The sequence below is a fragment of the Micromys minutus genome (assembly GCF_963924665.1).
Source record: "Micromys minutus genome assembly, chromosome: 1".
Lineage (NCBI taxonomy): Eukaryota > Metazoa > Chordata > Mammalia > Rodentia > Muridae > Micromys > Micromys minutus.
Window position 1 is genome coordinate 221,555,790 of NC_137969.1, and position 23,743 is coordinate 221,579,532.

The following is a 23,743-nucleotide window of genomic DNA, read 5'->3' on the forward strand; positions in this document are numbered from 1 at the left end:
TAGGCTTTAAGTTAGACATGAAAATCTCTGGAACAAGAGAGAAGATTAGAAACATTAGACTAAATGGTCCTGAGTTCAATTCCCAGCTATCAAGAAGTCAAGGACAAGAGTTAGGCCATGAGTGAGAATGGGAAGGACTATTTTAAATGTTTAAATTTAATTCTGGAGACAAAGGGAACCAGAGAAAGTGTGGCAGGGTCATCCCAGAATTTAAATTCTCAAGGTCCCTAATGATAATAGAGACAAGATAGTTCAGGTTACATCTTAGGGTAAGTCTTTAAAGTCTATACAGAGTCTACCTTAAAAGACCCTCAAGGCCTACTACAAAAGAAATTTTGAGCAAATGAAAAACTCAAAATCATACAAACATCAAGTATAGTCTTGTGATAAAACCATGTGGCATTATCATATGAAAGGTAGACTCAGATACAAGGAAGAAATAGTCCTAGCTACATACAGGACATCTAACAGCTGATGAAAGTACATTTCAAATACGTGAGAAAAAGAAAACCGAATTATTCAGTAAAAGTTTCTGCAAAAGTAGGTGACCACTTAGGAAAAATGAAATCCATACTTCAAATCCCAGGAAGAACTTTACAGGATCAAAAACTGGAGTGCCCAAAATGAAACTATCAAAATACAGTAATCAATCATGGGAGAGGAGTTGTTTAAAATAACGCCAGGGGAGGGTCAGTAGGGCGCCAAGTCCAGAGCCAGAAAAGGAAGCATTGAAAGCACAAATGTGTTAAAAAGTTTTGTGTGAGGACAGAGCACTGTGAGCAAGGGCAAACTAATGAGGGCAAATGCCACCGGGTGGACCACAGAGGTTGCTTCACGTGTGAAAAAAACCACTGCTCTGGTTTGGATCTGGAATGGTTCTCAAACGTCCAAGCGATAGAGGCTCCATCTGGTCTACAGCTCGCTGCTCCTCGAAGGCAGTGGAAACTTTATGGTGTGGGGCCCAGCAGGAGGCCTTCACGGAGCTGAGGCTTGTGCCGGACTGAATGAGGGTGGCCTCCATACTTGAATTCTTCATCCCTACTTGGCGGCTATTTTAAAGCATTAAGAGGTACAGCCCTGTTAAAGAATGTGAGTCCTAAGGACCAAGCTTTGAGGTTTCAAAAGCTCAAGGCATTCCCAGTCAGCTCTCTCTGCCTCCCTGTGGATGAGGATGTAAACTCCTAGCTAATGGTCCTGCACCATGCCTTTGAGCCTGCATCCATGCTCCCTGTCATGATGGCCATGAACTCTAACCTTCCCCAGTAAACTCTTTCTTCTGTAAGTTGCCTTGTTACGGTGTGTTAACATAGCAATAGGAACCTAACTAAGACACGGCGTGGACCCAGGATTGTGTCTCCCCCCTTGTCCTTCCTGTCCACTTGTCATCTTGATTGTGAGGTCATCAGCCCCCATCTTCTATGTGATTCCACTGTCACATGCTGCCTCACCAAAGGCACAAAGCTATACAGGATATACCTTTTTGGCTTCAAAACCTGTGAGCCAAAATAGACCTTTTCTCCTCATAAGCTGACAAGCTTGAGAGTTAGTTTGTTACAGCAAAAAGAACCTGGTTAGCACAAATGACTAATAAGCTAAAAGTAAGACAATTAACAATGCAAACAAAAAGCCAACAACAAAAACTATCAAAATCTTTCAATATAGAAAGCTACCCAAGATGCTTAGGGAAATACAAATTACAAGCACACATATGAGGCTGAGGCAAAATTCTTCAGTTAACAGCACTCATTGCTCTTGCGAAAGATGTGAGTTTGACTCCCAGCACCTCCATGGTGCCCCCACAGCCCTCTTTTGCTCCAGCTCCAGGCAATCTAATGCTCTCTTCTGACACATATGGGGACCAGTCATACATGTGGTGGACATACAAGCATTCAGGCAAGATATTTTTAAACATAAAATAAATCTGAAAATGAATTAAAGCACATACTTGTGCAAATTGTCCTTATTGGAAAAGACAACTAGGGAAATGTTTCTCTCAGATTTTGATTATCGGGGAAATGGTGTTAATTGTCAGCTATAAGAGGTGTATTAGGTTTAAGTGGGAAATGTTCTTGTTTTTCAGAGACACAGATGAAGGTAATTAGGGGAAACACTCACGATTATCTTTAATTTACTTCAAAATAATTCAGGCCCGAATATGCAGACATATCAATAACACCAATTCCATCAAACAAAGACATATCAGCAATACTAAATGCCCCACAAACACGCAGACATATCAATAATACTAACTATGAACGGTGGTCTCTTTACCTTCACCTCTGATATTTTCGTGCTTGGAATTTCTCTCACTCACAGCAAAGCAAAAGGAAAGACATGAAGATACATGTGCCTCATTTCTCAGATGGCAAAACAACCAGAAAGTCTGATGAAGCAGAACCCTGGTGAGGCCGTGGGGAGCACATCTGGGGGAGCACAACACTCAGGTGTCCTGGAAAGAGTTTAACTGGGCCAGCCTCTATGAAAAGCATTTGACAAGGATGATCTCAGATGCACAGCCTTTTCCTAGTGATTCCATGTCTAGGAATATGTCCTCCAGGTTCAGACATGTACATTCAGGTACACTCACTGTAATTTTGGAAATAGTCAAAGACTAAAAATTACCTAAGTATAGGGGACTTGTTGCATTGAGATATGTTCTTACAATGGAAAAGTATTTAACTGTAAATAGAATGAAGAGACTTATGTAGTAATATAAAATAATTTAGAGATATATTGGGTGAAACACATAGAACTGTGCAAAAATTTTTAAAAAAACCAAAGCTATGAAAAACCAATATAGATTACATGTTTAAATATGCACAAACTATTCAGGGAAAGATACATAAGATGTGGTTAACACTGTGACCCAGCTATTTATTCCTCCAGTGCCCATAAAATTCCTTAGGTGCTTCATGCCCTTTTCTCTGTTCAAAATGTCTCAAAATAAAGACTTGTGGGCTGGGGCGGGGAGTGTGGGGGGGAGGGGACAGGAGCACAGGGAAGAGCTCTTGCCTGACATGCAGGAGCCCCGAGGTTCAAACTCTGGTCCAGAACAAACAGAAAGAAGAGACAGCATATATAGCCAACAGTGGGTTCTTTACATTTTCGTTCCATTAATGAGGATATCAAGAAGGTTACGTAAGAAGTTTCAACAACAAAAGAGGTAAAAACAAAACAAAAGAGTTCCAAAAACAAAAAACGTTTTAAGACAAAATTTGGGCTCTCAAGCCATATGTGTGCATAATATATATCTTATAAATAAAATATATTTTGTAAATAAAAATAAATAAATCTCGGTGGTGGTGTTTGTTTTCTTCTTAATCGGCCATATAGTTTCTACAATGACAAAAACAAATTAAAAAGAAAGAAAAAATTCTACAATTAGCATATAATACTTTAATAATAAGAAACCACAGAGGTCATGGACAATAGAGTAAAAGCTCGTAAGCCCCAAGGAATAAATGATAAAATTTTTAAAAGGGCAGCCTGCTCTAAAAAGGGCAGTTTGCATCTTAACCAGTTCAGAGCCTGGTGCTCTGGGCAAAATCAGCAGGAAAGACAAGTAGGGTGAGAAGCCGGTGAGAGGCACAGGGAGGTCGGTGGCTGCCTCACGGAGCATGCGCCTGGGCCAGGCTTGAAAAGCAGATTCCCAGCTCAGGCTTTCTCTCCAATTCACTCCGGAAGCCAAGGCGTAGGCAACCACAGTGAGTCGTGCTTTAACTCCCAGGAGCATGGGACAGGTCTCAGTGACACAAAAGCCAATCTTTTATACAGAGACACACAGAAGCAGACCCTCGGGGACACCTCATCAGTGGTGTTGGTGACATGAACTCTATTCTTGTTTAAGAGAGGATTTTCCCTTCCAACAGTTCACTCCCAGTATACTGGTTCTGTGAACAGCTGGAGGAGGCCATCCCCCTGCCCTGAAGAACTGAGAGTCTAGTTAGAGTGGATCTCACGGACGAGCTTTACGATGTGACTGCAAACCTGAGTAAAGCACATGGGAATGATAAAAGCCGAACATTGCAGAGCTGGCGTATTAGCTTCGAGTAAACTAATGTAAAGGAAGACAAGAAAGCCATTAAAGCGATAATTTACATATTCGCCAATGAGAACTGACATCGTGTATTTGGTGAAAACTATTTAGAACTATAACAAACATTGTAATACATATACAATCACACCTCTATAGGCTTTCAAATAGCTTTATGAGATATTAACACTGTCTTTAGTTCATTATTTTCTATCTGTTCTATGCTAAAATCGTGCATGCACTACTCTTGGTTGCAACTTGACTACATCTGGAATTAACTAAACCCCAATTGGGTGGGCATTCCTGTGAGGGATTTTTTTCCTTAATTAAATCATTTGAAGTGGGCAGACCCACTTCTAATCTGGTTCTTTGGAGTGGGAAGATCCACCTTTAATCTAAGCCATGTCTCCTGATGGCAACCTAAGGACAAGGAAGAAGGAACCTTTCTCTCCGCCTGCTTGCCATCACTAGCCAGTCCCTCCCCGACTGGCACTGGAGCCTGCTTCTCGGGGGATTCGGTGTGTACTGAAGACCGGCTGAGACATCCAGCCTCGTGGAGTGACAGCTACTGGGTTCTTGGACCTTCTCTTGGTAGACAGCCATTGTTGGACTAGTTGAACCAAAGTCTGTAAGCCATTCTAATAAATCTCATTTATATACAGGGATTCATTCTATAAGGTCTGTTTCTCTAAAGAATGCTGGCTAATCCAGGGGGCAACTATAAGATCTGAAAGAAAACCAGGACAAATGGCTAACTGTGGTGTTTATTAGCAGACCAAAGCTTGCTGGCCTCCAGGTTCCCTCAGCATTTCGAGTACCTACAACAGAACCCCTTGCTGGCATCCCACCTTCCCACAGCTCTTCTCCCTCCACCCCTACCCTAAACTTCCCCAGCCCATGGGCTTCCCTTCCACCTGCTTCTCACTCCTATGCAACCCTGACATTCCAGCCATGTGCCCTCTCGGTCCTCTTGGTCCTCTTTCTGGGTCTCCTTTGGTCTTTCTCTCTCTCTTCTCATCTCTCAGCCCCTCCCCCTCCTCTCATGGCTCTGTTTAGTCTATTACTTTCTCTCCCTGCTCTAGAACCTTCCAGATGCCTCTGGCTGTACTTGCCCTCATATCCATAATAAAACCCTTTCTCCTCCACCACACCTTAGAGCAGCCATATCCTCACGTCATTCATTTGCAACCAGCAAGTTTGTGTGTGTGTGTGTGTGTGTGTGTGTGTGTGTGTGTGTGTGTGTGTGTGTGTTCGAAAGCAAGCTCGTTTGCACATCTGGGAGCTAGAATGCAAAGTAGCTCACTAATCAGAGCAAAAATCCAAGGAAGATTTTGAACTTGGTACTCCGGATGAAGAGCTTGGTGGCTCTGAAATAAAGAAGCACCTCCCTACAAATGTGCTGGAGGACAATGAATCTAACTGTTCTGAATAGGTGGGATTGGACCCAGAACACCTTAGGCAAGGAAACCAACTGTAAGAGTCAGTGGCAGACACTTCAACTTGGGGTACACACAATAACATGGGCTCATCAGGGGTTTGTTGTCCCAAGCAGGTGACAGTATCCTGAGGCTGTATGTAGGCCATCAGTGATTTCAAGATTTGACTAGAGAGCCTCAAGAGACTGCAGGTGAGGAGAAAAACAGGAATAAGCATCTGGACTGGGATGTAAAGCAGAGATGGACCATCTAACTCGAGCTCCTAGTGGTCAGGTGAAGAACCAGAGCTTCACAGAGCAGAGAAGTGGCTGTATCAAGGTTACCTGACTATAGCATCAGAACAGAAGAATCAGCTACTGCCAGCCTGAGTCACTTTCTCCCCACATGTGGTGGCCTCCCCGGCCCAAACAGCCATCTGCCCTTCCTAGACTTCTGCATGGCTTCCCTATACCTGCTGTCCCCAGGTCAGAACAACCAGCTCAAACCCAAACCTAACCATACCACTTCCTTGCTAAAACACTCTGATGGGTGGGAGTCACCCTGTTCCCCAGCCCTCCTATTCTGAGCACATGAAGCTCTCAGATAACAGCCTCTCCCTTTGACCATTCAATCTGCCTTCCTGTTCCAAATACTCTCCGTCACCACCTTTATCCCGAGGTTCCTGCTGCTTCCTTCCAGGACTTCTCTATGGCCTCTGAGGCCCTCTGGGAGATGACTCCTACATGCCCCCTCTTCCTCTGTCACTAACTGATGCTTGGACTCCAGCAAGCTTAATGGGTGAGTTATAAGCAATATAATGCTATAAATTTATAATGTTTCCAGGAAACCTTCCCAGTGTTCAGAATAGTGTGTGTCTGTGCATGTGTGTTATATGTATATATGTGGTGTGTGTGTATATGTGGTATGTATGTGGGGGGTGTATGTGTGGTGCCTGTGGTGTTTGTGGTATGTGGGGATGTGGAGGTGTAGTGTGTGTGTATGTAGTATATGTGTATGCATGGTGTATGTGTATATATGTGGTGTGTGTGGTATGTGTGTCTGTGTGTGTTTCTGTGATGTGTGTAAGGTGTACCTGGTATGTGTGTATATATGGGGGGGGATGTGTGGTGTGTGTGGTGTTTGTGGTATAAGGGAATGTGGGTTGTGTGTGTGGGGTGTATGTAGGGGGTGTACATGGTATGTGTATATATGTTATGGGGGGAGTGTGTGTGTGTGTGTGTGTGTGTGTGTGTGTGTGTGTGTTGGGACTGTATATGATTATTTGATCTTCTCTCCCAGTAAGGTGAGATTTCCTGGCTGATCCAGTTTCCAGCATCTGAAAGCCAAAGTATTGAGATGCAAAGTGCTCCCAGACTCTTGCCAGCAGCCTCCCCAACATTCTCTCGTACTGACATGATAAAAAGAGAAAAATGAACACACTGAACAGATGCTCTGAAAACAACACCCTCGGCATCTCTTCAGCATGCAAGGGAGCCCTCAGAGAGCCGGGCTGGGATATGGCTGCTCCTAGGAAGCCTGGTGTTGGAGCCTGCCCTTGGGGATGAAGCTGACAAGCCACAGGAATGTCCCAAAGATGGAGGAGGCCACTAATGTGGCTCACTAAGACTGCACGGCATGGGGAGAGAACAGAATCTTATTATTAACCTCGGTGCATTAATATTTGATAAAGCTTCTTCACAATGATAGATAGTAGTCACCCATATGAAGGGAACAGCCTAGCTCTGCAAAGAGTCTCAAAAACAATGAGCAGCTTTCATCGAGAGAGGAGAGGAGAGCTGGGAGATGCTCAGTCGGTGCAGTGCTTGCTGGGTAAATGTGAGCATCTGAGTCAGATCTCTGGAGCCTACGTAAAGGCATGGTGGCATACACTTGTGATCCAGTTCTGGGAAGGTGGACTCCTGGAGGCTCTCTGGCCAGTCAGTGTAGCTGGACTAGTGAGCCGGTCAAGTGAGAGACAATGGCTCTATAAAATGGGGGGCAGAATCTACAAAATGAGATCAAGACACACACAGTCAGGTAGCACGGACCCCTCTCTCGTGGGCTTCCTGCACAGAACACAGGCAGCTTCATCTGCACAGAGGTTTGCCTGGGCTGGGGCTGGGTTTCATAACTGCCTACCTCCAAGAGGAAGCTGCTGATCTAATTACTTTTCTTCCTCTGGTAGGACATTAAAAATGGCAGCTAGTGAGTAGATAGTAATCTGAACAGTATGTTTTCCCAATATGTGATTTCTACATGTTTTGAAATTAGAGAAGACAAACAAAACGAGAAAATCCTAAGCCCCCAACACTTTAAAAGCTGTCACTAGGGTCACTAGCTACCTCAGAGGTAGCTGGAGGAATGCTGTGACCATGAAGAATTGATGTCTTGGTGGCAGCTGCTTCTTCTGAATTCCCCAACAGGCTGTCATAAAGCAGTGGATGCCCACCCACTGAGGTAAAATCCTGTTCCCTAAGAGAAATCAGACACCCTCTGGACACAGAGCCCTTTTTGGGTCACTAGGAACAACAGGATCCTGGCACCAGTGGAGAAAGAAACCTGAGGGGAAGGTCTTAAAGCATCTCTTAGGAACTCTAAGGCCATGGGCTACCAAGGTAAAGACCAACCCATGCTGTCTCCTCTGTGGGGACCCCAGGGCAGCCAGGGAGGAGCCAGGAACAGTGAACTCGGAGGGCTGCCACTCTGACATTCTGGGGGCATATCTGCCAGTTACAGAACTTAACCATGGGGCCTGGCGCTGTGGGTCAGCAACCGCGTTCATCAGAGCAGTGCCCACTCCAGCACGGATGGCCCTGTCACATTCTTCAAGTTGCCATTGTTCATTCTCACTGTGCAGCCTCATCCCACTGTCAGGGAGGAGATTACAATGAGAACACAGAAAGGAAGCCTGCCTCCCTTTTGAAGCATCCTGAATGTGCAACCTAAAGGCAAAGTGAAGCCAGCTGCATGTCAGGCTCTTGTTTCAAAGGAGGGGCTCTGTCCAGTTTCTCACTGGGCAACACATAGGAAGACGGAACATGTCAGCCTCTTCCTCACAGGCCCCTTGGGAGACTCAGAACTGCTCTCTGTGCTGCAACCTTTGAGATGCATCTGTGTGCGTGGAACGGCCATAAATCACCTAAACCATGTACTGAGTGGCATATGGGCTGCGGGAAGCCAAGCTGTGTGCCTGTGGGACAGGGGGCGGGGTAGGAAGGAGGAGAGCTGTGGGAAGGCAGAGCAGGAGGGAGTCACTGCATAGACTTCCCTTCTGGGGCATCTTTGTGCTGCTTTCTTTCTGGACCCCCTCATCCTCACTGGGGTATATAACCAAGTGTGAGGAGATGTGTGTGGGCAGGCAGGGGTGAGGAAACAGTACAAGGGTCAGCATGCTGCCTGTTACAGGTCTCTGCTGGCCTCCCCACTTCACCTCCCGACCGGGCCACCAAACATGTTTGTGAGTGGTTTCTAACCCAAACAGTGTGAGAGGACACTGGATCCCAGTGACAGTGAGGGTTAGCTCTCAGAAACCCCGAGAGTCTGTCAGTTGAAACACCAAGGCTGGGGCCTTGGGGAGGACACAGTTTTACAGCTGTCCTTTTCCTCTAGTCCTTGAGGCAGACCCCAGAGGGAGAAATGTAACACCACAGGAGATACCCATCACAGCCTGGTCAGAAGGAAGCCTCCAAGGAATTAAAGTGTGCATATAGACCTGAGGGAAATAGTCTCTCTGGGCTCCAGCACTGAACGCCCACTTCCCCTCCACCCCACCCCACCAAGGTCAAATGTCTCTCCTCTCCAAGTTCTCGCTCCCATTCCTTACTTCACGTTAGTCAGATACCTCAAAAGTCATTCATTCTAGAGCAAGCTCAGATGTGTATACACAAGGGCAGGGTAGCCAGATGGCTTGTTTAGTCTGGCCTAGCAGGGGTGGAAGTGGAGGTACCAACACTGGAACAAAAACAGAATAGAGAGTGCATTCTCTGACACTGACAGAAAGTGCACTTCAGAGACTGAAACAATGGGGTATCTTAACCTGAGGGTCACGAGGTGCAGGAGGACCAAGATGCTGGGAAGAGCATCTGGCAAAGCTCATTACAGTCTGCTTTCCTGGGCCCTGAGTTCTGAAGGCAAAGCAAAGGTCCTGGAATAGGCGGCGTCCTGAAGAGACATAGGGCCCATGCCCAAGATTTAGGTAAATTCTGTAGACCCAGGCTACCTAGACACTGGAAGAGGAAACAGGATCCAAGTGACAGCGTGGTTGGCTCTTAGAGACCTTAGGAGGCTGTTTCTTCCAACCTCAACTTCCCCAGGTAAAGTGGGGGAGGGGATGGGAGGAGTAATTACAGAGGAAGAAACAGTCCTGGAACAAGCTGGTGATCTTGGGCATTTGAGGTTGAGAGAGGACATCAGTTATTGTTAGAGAGCTTTTTTGAGACCAATAAAATCTACTATTCACTAGGGTTGTTTTTTTTTTTTTTTATTGCTTTTTTCATTTTTCATAAACTTTAGCTTATTTGATCTTCATGACCTTGGGGAGGTACTGCCACCCACTTTATAGCCTGGGAAGAACAGCTAGTATTCTTCCATGGCAACAGCAACAGAGGGAGGATGGAGATTCCAATCTGGATCTTGTGACATTTTTCTACACCCTAGACCTTCAATAGCAGCTGGAAAATGGCAGCCCATAGCCAGCCTAGCATGTGTACATGCAAGGCACACTGCCATACTCATGAAGAAGCAGTGGCCAAAGCCTTCAGGCCTTGAATATTCTTACATGTGGACATGCATGTAGACCCTGTGATGTGACATATGCAGGCTTCCACTTCCTAAAGCCCTGCTAGAAAGAGTGACCCTGCCTGTCCCACTAAGATGGCTCCAAAGAGAACTGAAGATAAAATTTCCAAGAAGTTAAAACTGGGGAGATATGACAGGTCCCTCTCTTTACTCTTACTCATCAAGCACAACAAACCTCCCCAGAGCTTTACAGCTTCTAGCAGAGATCACGCCACATAACCTCTCAGGAGAAAACCAAACGTCTTCTGCTATTTGTAGAGACCATGTGAGGACCCCAGACTGACATGTTTACTTGGTAACCAGGCTTCTGGTTAAGGTCCAGGCATGAGATTCTCTACTCTGAGAGGGACAATGTCTCCTCCCCGTGGTGGGCATTCCTGTCATTTAGAAGGGAAGATGCTCTTGGTGATGAATAGACTTAACTAGGCACAGCCAGTGCCAAGCGAGGCTGTTTCCTGATCAAGTAGGCCGGACTATGAAGTTTGTTTGATGCCTTCTTCTTTTTGTCTCTTTAACTCATCTCTACCACTTACCCACTGGCTTGTCAGGCTTCATGGCTGTGCTTCCCCAGGCCAACTGGAGATACTCTAAGCACTTCTGACTTCTCAGATTACACACAGCCTTCAAATCCCTGCTCCTGGCCAATGCCCCCACATTCTGACTCTCTGTGTATCATCTCCTTTGCTTTCTCGTTGCTATTTAATTTATGTGCCTTCCCCACAGTTCTCCAGTTCCACTCATGCTAATTAATTGTGAGCACAGTTCATTTTCCCCTATTAGATTATAAGTCCTTAGAGACAAATGCTATATTGAATTTATCTCTGCGGTTCCCTCTCTCCTTTCATGGTTAGCTGGAGGGATAGAGTTAAATTTTGTGGGCATACAACAAATGATTACTAAAATGGAATTTACCTAGGTATCCAGTGAGTATATATGTGTGTGTGCATGTGTATGTGCACTCATATGCACACATGTATACATTAGCTGTGAAATGGATCAAGTCCTATGATGTCAAAGGAAAGGAGATGCCACAGTTTCTGTTTGGAGGGAGAAACCATTCCCAAGGGGCCTAAGTCCCTGCTCCACCTTCAGCTTTCCCAGGAACTAAGGCATCTGAGAATAGAGTATAGAGGAAAGGTAGAGACAAGTTAAGCAGGGCCATAAGACAGAGAATCACCTCCAAAAGTGCTTATGGGAAAGCCCAAGATTTTCTTGTAACGTAGAAGATGTCAGCAGGCAGTGATAGTGTTCAATTGGGTAAAGACTAGCTCCACCCACATACACACACACCCCATACACAATCAGGTAAAGGCTAGCTCTGCCCACACACACACCACCATCACACAATCAGGTAAAAACTAGCTCCACCCACATACATACCACCTTACTATCAGGTAAAGGCTAGCTCCGCCCACATACACCACACAGCCCGTATAGCTCAAAGTTTATTGGTCAAAGATTTAGGGTCAGAATCTGAGTCAAGTTCCAGGGAGACAACAAAACAGTCAGTAAAGAGGAAGAGGTCCTAAAGAATCAGATCTCAGCCATTCTACTAGTGAGGTTAAGATTCCCTGCCATCCATGTGTGCACACACAGAGACTCAAAGGAGAAAGAGCTTTGTGCTGTACTAGGGCTCACATACAGAGGCTCCACCGTAACAAGAAAGGACATGGATCTGCTGGGGGCTGCGACTGTAACCTTCTGACCCTCATGGTCTCGAGCAGTACCTGCCAAGGTCTGATCCGGGACCTCTCAAAGAGCCTGGCTGGGCTGTTGTCATTACACAGCTATGTGCAAATTAGTAAGACACTGCTAAGCACAGATCCAATCCCACTTCAAGAGAGGCTCCATGCAGCAAACTCCCCTCCTAAGGCAGATTGGAAAAGATGCTATCTGTTTTCAATCTCCTATCTTCATTTGGACCACAGAGGCAGTGATAATTGCTCTCTCTGTACAGACAGGCAGGGCACTAAGTGCACAGGTCATCTCTTGAACTTCTGCCTGTATACCCCTCAGACACTCCTTTACCCAGACTTCCCTTACACTTTTGACTTTGATCCCAGGTCACTTGGGACAGAGACAGATGGCAGAACCCACCGTCCACCAATGTCAGCATTCCCTGCTTCTCAGAGAAATTGGGAAGAAGTGGGGGATTCTGGGGCAAGCTGCTGAAGCCTGTACTCCCTGGGGAAAGGGCGCTCTCTGAACTTGGCAAAGGTGGTCCCGTCACTGCCATACCAGAGTTCACATACAGAGACTCCACCATAGCCAGAAGGGACATGGATCTGATAAGGATTGTGACTACAGTGAACCCCACGGCCCCAAGCAGTACCTGCCAAGGCCTTGATCCGGGACCTCTCAAAGAGCCTGGCCGAGCTGTTGTCATTATCCAGTTCGTCATCTGGGGCATCCCAGCGAGCATTAATCCGGCTGTATGGTGGCTGGTTGCCCACGTTTTCAAACTCCGTGGCCGATGTCATGTCAGCAGGCTCTTCTTAGCAGTTGTGCCTGGCTCAGTCTTCATGGAAGGATCCCTAGGGGACAGCAACACAGTCAAAGGGTTAGCGTCCAAGCCCCTTGCTCTTTTTCTCAGTGGGATTTAAGCAACAGAAGCAGATCCTATGGAAGCCACGCGCTGTCAGGGCAGTTTCTTCCCCCGGGGTCCCAGGGTCCTTCCCGTGTTACAAAATATTGCAGCAGGAGTCACGGCAGCAGTGGCAGTGCCTGGGACAGAGGCTGAGAGCTGCATGCGGCAGGGTCCGGTTGGCCAGCAGGTGGAGACATCAGTCCCAGTGAGACGGCTTCCTTCAAACCAGCTGCCCAGCCAGCTTGAGACAGCTCTCCTGGGAGCCAGAGGCCGGGGATTGTGGGACAGACACTGAAGGAAGAGAAACCTCAAAGATGGACTAAGATCAGTCGGCCTGGTGGTGGAGACAAAGACAGGCAGAGAGGGGGGGGGGGAGGGTGAGTGTCGACTGGGTCTGAACCACTGTGGGGGTGGGTGGGTGGGTGGGTGGGGTGAGACTGCACCCTTAACAACTGGAAAGCCAATTTTTTGTTTCCTTCTTGAAAGTGTGAGCAGTGGTTGGAATAAGGTCTCCTGTTGGATCCCTGAGCAGACCAAGCAGCCCAGAGAGCCGGGGTAGCAGTACCAGGCGCTGTATGCCATGACATAAGGAGAACGGGGTACGTTAGGGACTGGGTGCCAAGGGAAACGGAAGATCCATGTGATTGGCAAATGCTTTCCAAGGAAGTCCGGAGGGACTCGTGGACGGATGGGTAGAACAGCACACGAATCTAAACAAAAGGGAAAAGTAGCAGGAGCAACATCAGCACTGAAGATAAGAAGCAACAAGAACAAGGGAGCTGTCGAGCAACTAGAGGACGGGAGAGGATGGGGAGCAAAGAGACACAGGAAGTGGCAGGAGCCATCTTGGTTACCAGGGGCCTTGGGAAAATTACTGCTTTCTCCCATCTGGACCTGGGAACTCGAGGGATTCCAAATTCAAGTCTGTATTCACATACAAGAGAGTAACCGTGGGAGGAAAAGGCCAGGGAGGTGGGCAAATGGAGTAAGAACTATATACCGTCTTTTCACATATGCCAACAGGTGGGCTCACATCCCTGACACGATCCCCAGGAGGCACACAAGGGCAGGAGAAACAATGCTTGCTCACCACTCTGAGCATGACTTCATCGCTTGGACCTTACTTTTCAAACGCAGTCACTTCAGACTCTGGTCTCCCAGTCTGATAAATCAATCCCACCACATCCCTTCGAGGTGAGACGGGAGTCAGAATTATCTACCCTAACTGTACAAGGGAGAAAAAAAAAAAAAAAACAACACAGGATGAGGCTCCCCAAGGTCGTCTACCACTACTGTGGCGGCTTAGACAACAGGCCAAACTGTGGCCCTGTTATCACCCTTGGCTGGAATGGCCTTAGGGACAGGGAGAGAGAACTGGGCCATTGGGACAGTGTGCCCCAGCTGGTAGGGCTGAACAAAGGTGTTTACCGCTCAGGACAAAGAGAACGCGCAAAGCAGGAAAGACTAACCTGAACACAGCATACCCCACACCATGCCAGGCCTCTGCTCAAAACTACTTTTATCCCTTTGAACAGCCCATTCTCCATCATAGACCAGCTGCTTCTAGGGCTGGAGCTTTCCCTCTCCATGGTCTGAGCAGAGACAGCTGGGAAGGGTTTCCCTACTCCTCAAGCCTTCCCCACCTCCCTGGAGAACACAATGGCCACTGACTTGGAAGTGTGAATCAGACAGGGGCTGACAGACTGACCACCACCTGCAGGGCCACAAGCTTATCCAGTAGCCCCTGAGATGGGCCAAGTTGCTAGAAGTGAGGTAAGATCTCCTCTGAGCCCCAGAGGTAACCAGACCCTGGCTCAGTCCCTTCATCCCAGGCTATTTTTAAGAGTGGCTGAGAGAGGCCCAGGCTGTGGGTCTGGGAGTGAGATTACCTTAGCTATGGCTCTGTAAATAAGTCTGCCCCAGAAAGATGAGCCCAAGCAGGCAGACCAGCAGAACCAGCGTGCAAGACAAGATTGATGGCCCTGGGTGCAAGAGATCAGGGACACAACAGCAATTCATCCTGCTTAAAAACGCCATCCTTCCTGAGACCGCAGCTCACAGAAAACAGCAGCCAGACAGTGCCTCTGCCAGGAATGTGGGGAAATGCATTTGTGTATCTGAACAAATGAGTCTAGTGCATTTGTTTGTTTGCTTGCTTGCTTGCTTGCTAATGGAAGAACCAGACCCCTGTGGATATATACCACAAAAGAAATGAGAATGGGGTCTCTTCCTCCTGACACCTTCCCTAGCCCCTGCCCAGGTGGCAATTTTGCCAGAGTCAAGGGGTGGTGAGGTGAGTTCACATGCTCAGGCAAAGATGGTCTCAGAGAGGACAGACAGATTACCTATGATTGTTCCAGAAATGAACAACAACACCCTCACCCCAGGTCAAGACAATAAGCCTGAAACCAAATTCAGCCCAGGGCTTCCTCAGTGTCAACCACGTCCCTTCTGTGGCCATCACCGTGAACCTTCAAAGGCCTGACTACAAGAGCCACTGTGACTAAAGAGAGTAGCATATGCTGGACTCTCATGGAAGAACATCTGATCGAACGAGGAACCGCACAAATGGAGTTCAGGTTATCGTCGGAGGGGAATTTAGAAATGAGATGGTGTGATCAAAGCTTCGATGATGTCAGTCATTGACGCATACAGAGTGGCCTTTCGTGACCCCAATGCAGGCCTAAACTTGGACCTCATGCCCTTGTCAGCAAAAGGAGGGGGTGTGTCACATGGGTAGTTCCTTGAGCATTCAATTCCTGTTTCACTCCAAAGATCTCCTTAAACTACTAAACTTCTTATCAAAGAGTAGGTGGGTCTCTTTTGTCACACTTCCCAAGTCACCCTTACCCTTTGTCTCCAGGTGACAATGCAGGACAAGCCCTGGGGAGCTTGCCTACACAGCTCAACAATGAAAAGCCCATGTGACTATAATGGCACAGAGTGCTCCAATGCTGAACAAACTCGCTTACTCTGAGCACGCGTCCTGGAGCCGCTCACAGCCACCTCTCACGCATCCCAGAGCCCATCTGCTTCTAGAACGGCTCACAATATGAGCCTCAAGTGCTTCATCCAGCCCATCAATGAGGACCTGAGGAAGTGCCAGGGGCTACATTGTTGTCCCTGTAGGTCTGAGTTATAGTTTATAACAGCTTTCCCCCATTCCCCAGCAGGGAAAATAGACTTATCTCCACTCCTGTCTCGAGACCATAACCAGGACTCCCTCTTCTTCCCCAGGTCCCTCAAAGGCAGATCCACTTTGGGGTGGGAAATGGGGTCGCATCAGGGAATGCTACTCTTCCTCCATGGGGCCGAGTGGAGCTGATTCAGCCGCTCACACACTGACTTCCTTAAATAGAATTAGATACACGTGACGTTTGTCTTGTCTGGTTATTTGTTCTGCACTTACCTGTTTTCTAGTGTGTTCTGCCGTTTATACTGCCCCAACCTGCTTTTAACCTATTTGATACTATGGCAACCCAGGTCAGGAGATTAAATCCTGCAGTTCCCTTGGTTACTTTTCTGCGAATGCATCTCCAATGAGGGAATGTGCCCTCCTACCCACTCCTTTCATAAATGGATTGCTTATGCACAGACACCTTTAAAGAAAAAACAAGTGCATAAACACACACCCACCAAAACAGTGAGAAACAGTGAGATGCCATTCACTCCCAGAGGCCCAACTGTCTCCTGGACATCTCCACCTAGATAATACCGTCCAGTCTCAATATGGCTACAGCTAGTGAACACACAGCTCTCAACAGTAGACCACGGGAGTGTCATCATCATGGGGCAGGATGGGGGCCTAGGCAAATGCCACCTGTAGGTGTCCTTTCTAAGCAGGTGAAAGCCACCAGCACTTCTTCTGGAGTGCCCTGTACCTCGCCAATACTGTGCAGTTCATATGCCAACCAAGCCTGGCCGCAGTGACAGGGTGTGGCTTAGGATCCAGAGCTATAAAACTGTGTAGTCGCCAGCACCAAGGATCCCTATGCATTTGTGATGTTTTGCAGTGTACCAGTTTGCAGTTGGTCATTCTTGACTGTTACGGTTTGGTGATTCCTTTCACAGTTCCTGCTACTGCAGTTTCTGCCATTGGGCAGGGGCTTCAGATCCACAGGTTACAATTTGCCTGCCCTCATCATGGAAAAATCTATGAAGAATGGTCTCCGGTCATACTGCTGCTGCAGGAGCAGGGTGGGGTGGTGTTAGCTGAGCTCTGCCATCCTTACGGGGATTTGCTTGGGAACAGGTGCTGCTTAGCTGTGACACAGGGCTTGGCTTTTAAGCACAGTGTTTATCAACACTTACATCCTGCTCCACTGGGAACAGCTAAAGGGGAAAAGAGAGACAATAGAACCATACGAAAGGTGAGCATCCCTGCTATACAACGCTCTAAACTCTGAAGCTGTTTCAGCTTTGACATTATAGTGCAATCAGAAAATTCCATACCTGGACTCATGTGATGTCACTAAAAAAATACTACATAAAATTACCTAAGGCCACATATGCAAGGTATAAATGAAAACACACATGAATGTCATATTATGAAGACTAGGGCACCCTTAAGCCTCTTGTTTATATATATGCAAAGAGTCTAAAAACCAACAAAAAAGATTTTTAAAATTCCAGAATACTTCCGATCTCATGCCTTTCAGCGCATAGTCTTCAAAGATAACATATCGGTGTTTCCAGGCTTAGTCGGACAGTTAAAGAAAACTGGTACTGTGCAGCCCTGCTTCTCCAGACTCAGGTTTTTGTTGCTGTTGCTGTTGTTAAGATTAACACTGATTTATTCTCTGGAGTAAGTGGTAGGTTTTTCTTCGTTCATTAGGAGGTCCCCAACCCTGTCACCTCCCTCGTCCCTGAAGAGAGCGGCAGGAGATGAGGACTTAAAGCACTGAGGCTTCAACACTGGAAATGGTCAAGAATAGGTTGAAACAATAAACTTCAAGTAGTTAAGTATTTCTAATACACGGAATCAAATGATAGGGCTCTTAGCACTGAGAATGGGACTAGACTTTGTGTGTAACACAAGAACCTCATGACCTGTGATTTCTCTTGCCAAAATTGTTGAGCCCTAGAATCAAGTCTTCAGGACTAACTTTCCATTCTCAGGATTTACAGGAAGTCAAGAGACAAGGAAGCAATGAGATAAATAAATCCAGAGCTCTGGGCATCCTGCAGGCCACTGACTCAGTTTCCTCTAGCTCATGTAACTGAAACAAGGCTGAAGAGATGGCTCAATGGTTAAGAGCACTGACTACTCTTCGAGGACCCAGGTTCAATTCCCAGCACCCACATAGTGGCTCACAACTATTTGTAACTTGTGCATGGGATATACAGACATTTGCAGGCAAAACACCAATATGCATAAAGTTTTGTTTTCAAAGAGACAGGAATTAAGAATTGTTGTGGATCAAAACAAACTTAGAGGCTATAACAGGTAAACAATGTGTGAGTCATTTTGTCTTAGAGCAATCAAGGCCATCTGAATAACAGACTCAGTTTTGGATGCTAATTAGGAACCATAGTCAATTGTAATAGGTACAATAATGACATTATGATTATGTGAGAAAGCTAAACTGTAATGGTTCGAAAGAAAATGCCCCACAGCTCATAGAGAGTGGCACTGTTAGATGTGGCCTCATTGGAGAAAGGTCACTGAGGGTGGACCTTGAGGTTTCAAATGCTCGACAGTTTCTCCCTTCCTGATGCTTGCAGATCTGGATGTAGAGCTCTCAGCTGCTCTTCAGCACCACATCTGCCTGCACACTGCCATGCTCACCACCATGATGACAAAGGACTGAACCTCTGACATGTAAGCCAACCTCAATTAAATGTTTTCCTTTACAGGAGTTGCCATGGTCACCATGTCTCTTCCCAGCAACACAGTGAAAGCCCTAACTAAGACATAACTTACTGTATATTTTAGCAATGCCGAGGAACACTGTGGTAAGACATGACACCTAGGATTTGCTTAAATCTGTCTAGGAATGTAGGAAACAAATGAACCAGATGAGAAAGTTCTAGCAACTGACTTGAAGTGAGATACACACGGGAGTCTATGATAGCATCCCTGAGACTTCTACAGGAAATTCTTCTAAGGATTCGAAGCTAGTTATGGTGGCTCATGCTTGGAATCTCAGCATTCAGGAGGCTGAGGCAGGAGGATTGCCATTAACTCAAGGCCATAGTTGAGTGTCAAGCCAATCTGGGCTACTCAGTGAGACCCTGTCTCAAAAACAGGCATTAATACAATTTATACTTAATGATATACTAAATTTATAAAAAATATAAAAATACCTTTATGAACGATATGGTCCTAGATTCTCAAGTAGATGCTTAAGAATTCAGCTAGTTCTGAGATCTATATAGTGTTTTTCTCTACACATACAGATCTATAATAAGGCTTATAAATTAGACACAGCAGATCAACACGATAACAGAATTATAAAACTATAACTATATCATAAAATTATATTATATAATATATGCTGTATAATATATAAATTATTACATATATATATAATAAAATTGCCAGCATCACTACTCTTGTACATTGGCTTCATTAAGCAAAATAGGAGTTACTTATATTCCAGCTATGAGTCTCTGAAGGCCGGCCTGACACTAGAAAGGGATAGCCAGTGGTGCTGGGTGGAGACACTATACAGTGTGGATACAGGAGGTTTACGCCTGCCATGCTACTCAGCAATGTCCAAAGCTCACACATTCACTTCTACAGTCTTCCGCTTAATACTTTCAGATTGCCATAACCATAAAGGGAAGCCGCTGAGCAGTCCTAAGCCTGAAATGCAAGTGGTGCTTGGAATACAAGTCAGTGCCACCGTGGGCTGTAACAGCTAAGCCTTCTCTCATCTCTTCAAACTTGGCATGTCTAAACTACCTCTGTGGCCTTGTGCATGCTGGGCCTGTGCCAGAGACAGTTTTTGGAGCAACCATGGATGTCTGTCTCGTTTCCATCTCCCAAGACTCTTCTTAGAGATCACTCCCTTGTGGCAGTCCTCCCTGGGCATGCTACCTAAGCTGAGTCCTCCCCACCCTGGTCTCAACACTCTGATCCACCACCAGAACTGCACTTCCGCGTCTGCCAATTGACTTCTCCCCACTTTCTCTCTTGCTTAGACTGTCCAAGCCACGCCCACATCCTAGTGCTCAGTGCTGACCGGGGACACAGAAGGCATTCAATGAATGGATGCCTCTTAGAGACCGACTCTCAATCTGGGGCCCCTCGACCTCTATCTCACCACACCTGTTACCCCATGTTCTCATGCCCCAGTTATCCTACTTGTGTGCACCAAGCATTCATTTAGAATCTATTAGCACTGAGGCCGGTTATTACGGGTCTGCAGAGAGCCTTTCACTGTCATTCCTTCACGTGCTAAAGCTTTCTCTCTACTTCAGACGGTGGCCACTTCTTACCCAGCTTTGGAAAATGTTCCATTTCCTCCTGTGCTCAGGCCTTTCAACCTTCCTAAGAACACATCCCGCCTCTGGAAGCTTCCAACAACACAATCTAATCAACTATGGCACCTAGGGCTGAGCTCCTCTCTCCCTGTGCTGACTGTTCAGTGTATCCGGGCCTCCACATTACATGTGTCATATCCTACACACTGAAATTCAGCTGTCTCTCTCTACTACCGCTTTTTTGTTTTTACAATGAACACTTTTTTTCTTCATTTATAAATACAATATAGAGCAGGTTTTCAGAATTTAACTGAGGTTACCTTTTCCCTCCCAACCACTCTCCTGGGTCCCAACCACTACTTGTAGGCCCAAGTGGAGGGGCCAGTCAAAATGGGATAGCCGTACTTCCTAATCTTCCTCCCTACCTCAACCTCAGTTGCCATGGACAGGTCAGTGTAGACCCACACAGCCACACAGTCCTCCCTACTTCTCATCCCTCAGGCCTGGTATCGATGTTCTATTTACTACTTTATTTTTGTCAACTGAATATAAACGAGAGTCACCTGAGAAGAGAGGACCTCAGTTAAGGAACTGCCATCAGACTGGCCTGCAGGCACATCAGCGGGGTGTCCTCTTGATTAATGACTGATAGGGCAGGGTCCTGCCCACTGTGGACAGACGGCCCTAGGCTATCTAGGAAAGCAGGCTGTGGAAGCCATGGAAGCAAACCAGTAAGCGGGACTCCTCCATGGTTTCCCCTTCAGTTCCTGCCTCTAGGTTCCTGCTTTGAGTTTCTGCCCTGACTTCCCTGAATAATGGACCTGGAAGATGTTAGACAAGATAATTTCCTTCCTCCTTGAAAGTTTTGGTCATGGTATTCATAGCAGCAACAAAATGTAACTAATGCAAACTCTAGACTTTTCCTCTTCCACCCTGTTTTAACAAGCTCAAGTCTTTCCATCTTAAGCAAAACTCTTCCCAGTTCCCTGCTTTCCCCCTTTCTTGACCAAACCTCTAACAAAGTTGCCAAGGACACAAACAGGTAATTGGCATAAGAGGAAATCCAGGAGGCTTCAGCAAGGCCAACAGACAGTCAAGCCTTTCGGAACTGAGAAATGTAGATTAAAACAAGGAGGTTAAACAATCCTTAGCAAGCTAGAGAATATGCATGATGCGGGCAGCTGCTGCCAGCAGTGTGGACTGGCCCAGCCAGCAGTGTGGAATGGCCCAGCCAGCGGTGTGGAATGGCCCAGTCAGCGGTGTGGACTGGCCCAGCCAGCGGTGTGGACTGTGGACTGGCCCAGCCAGCGGTGTGGACTGGCCCAGCCAGCGGTGTGGACTGGCCCAGCCAGCGGTGTGGACTGGCCCAGCCAGCGGTGTGGACTGGCCCAGCCAGCGGTGTGGACTGGCCCAGTCAGCGGTGTGGAATGGCCCAGTCAGCGGTGTGGACTGGCCCAGCCAGCGGTGTGGACTGGCCCAGCCAGCAGTGTGGACTGGCCAGCACTGTGCCACATACACCAAGGGGCCTATAAGCCACCTGCTGAACAAATGCACAAGACTGGGAAATGGCTCTAGGATAAAGGGAGTACTTCTTTAGAGGACATACGATTTGGAGGTCAAGAAGTCTGGGAACATGGCATATGCCGCCATGCTGAGGATTGGTCATCAATATCCAATGTTGACACTGTTGCTTCTGCTCCTCAGCCACACACTCCTAGCATCTCTTCTGTTGCTAGACCGTGTGGCTCAAGGGACAGCCAGTGGCACTGGGGCCCAAGCCCTACAAATCTCTGTACACCTTAAAACCTCTGACCCAATCCCTGCCTCAGAGTCCCCATTCACAAGATGGAGAAGAGCAGCAGCTTCTAGATGCTTCCAGACAGGAAGGCCTTCCCCACTTCATGCAGAAGTCTTTTCTGGTCCCTTCCTCGTGCCACAGAAATGCCGGTCATGGAATGACTTCAACCCCAACATCTACACCACGCAAACAAGAGCAGCTATTTTAAAAGACAGACTTTTAAATAATGTATAAGTTATGGGTGCCAATTTATTCATTCATGTTGGAGCTTTTACAGTAACTCAATTAAAGCTCATCTTTGAGTTTGGTCCCACAAGGACTCCTGAGGGAACAGGTGCTGGCCAAGGGGTTTTCCCATCCTTGGCCAGGGCACCGAGCCTGACTTCATGGGGCCATCCTCTGGGGACAATTAGGAAGTTATCTGCAAGAGGCAGCTCCAGACTCAAGCAGAAGTAACTGCAACTTCTTGAGGCCTGGCATCGGTTCCTGCCTCACCCAGTCTCCCAGGCCCTCACAGGAGCCTGTGGCCACTTGGCTCTTCAGCCCTTGCTTAGGCTCTGCGGAGGGGACGCACCAGCCACCAGCTTATGAAAGTCACAGTGTAGGCCACGCTCCTCGGGAGCAATATCAGACTCTAGCTCATCGGATCTCAACTTTGGGTAGTGATCTCTTTGGGGATCACATATCAAATATTTACACTATGACTCATAGCAGTAGTAAAATTATAGTTATAAAGTAGGAATGGAATACTTTTATGGCTGGGGCTCCTACGACATGAGAAACTATGTGAAAGGCCTGCAACATTAGACATGTTGAGAACCACGGCTCCAGATGAATGTGAAGCAGAGCAGGGCTATGAATGTCTTAACTACTACTACAAGAGGCAGCTGCATCCATGGTCAGGAGAGAGAGAAAGAGACCGACAGACAAAGACAGAGACAGACAGACAGACAGAAGCAGATTGATACTGATGCTTTGTTTACTTTCCCCTTTCTATTCAGTCTAGGATCCAACCTCAGGAAATGGAGCCACAGGGCTAGAGAGATGGCTCAATGGTTAAGAGCTCTTCCAAAGGTCCTGAGTTCAAGTCCCAGCAACCACATGGTAGCTCCCAACCATCTGTAATGGGATCTGATGCCCTCTTCTGGTGTGTCTGAAGACAGTGACAGTGTACTCATAAATAAAATAAATAAATAAATAACTCTTTAAAAAGAAAAAAGAAAAAAAGAAAATGGAGCCACCTACCTTAGTTATTAACCTAGCCAAGATAAGCCCTCACAGGCACAGCCAGAAGCTAACCTAATATAGACAATCCTTCACATGTGTCTGAAGGCTTGCCTCCCAGGTGAGTCCAGGTCCTGACAAGATGATAATCAACACTAACCATCACAGAAGGGAACCCAGAATAACTGAAATGTGCACATCTTAATATATACATCCCCACCTACTGCGTGCTCACCTGAATAAACTTAAACAGCGTTGCTGCTACTATGACTGCTATTACCCAACTCCGTCAAAATAAAAGGCCTAGCTTGAAATCCTAACTGCTGTACTTAGTACTTACATTCTACACGTTCTATAAGCCACTCTGTGCCTCAGTTTCCCTGAGCTGCTATGGTACAACCACTCTGCACACCCATGCCTTGGCGTTCCACTTTCTGCTCACACAGTTAAGGTGCATTTCT

General features: G+C 46.8%; 1 protein-coding gene across 1 annotated transcript in view; it reads right to left on the reverse strand.

The window, feature by feature from the left end:
• Positions 1-23,743, reverse strand: part of SPTB (spectrin beta, erythrocytic) — a 123,121-nt gene that overhangs the window by 55,256 nt on the left and 44,122 nt on the right. The window contains exon 2 of the mRNA XM_080934428.1: positions 12,578-12,779. Coding sequence (XP_080790554.1) covers positions 12,578-12,725 — 148 coding nt within the window. The 5' untranslated portion in view covers positions 12,726-12,779. The remainder of the gene's footprint in view (positions 1-12,577; positions 12,780-23,743) is intronic.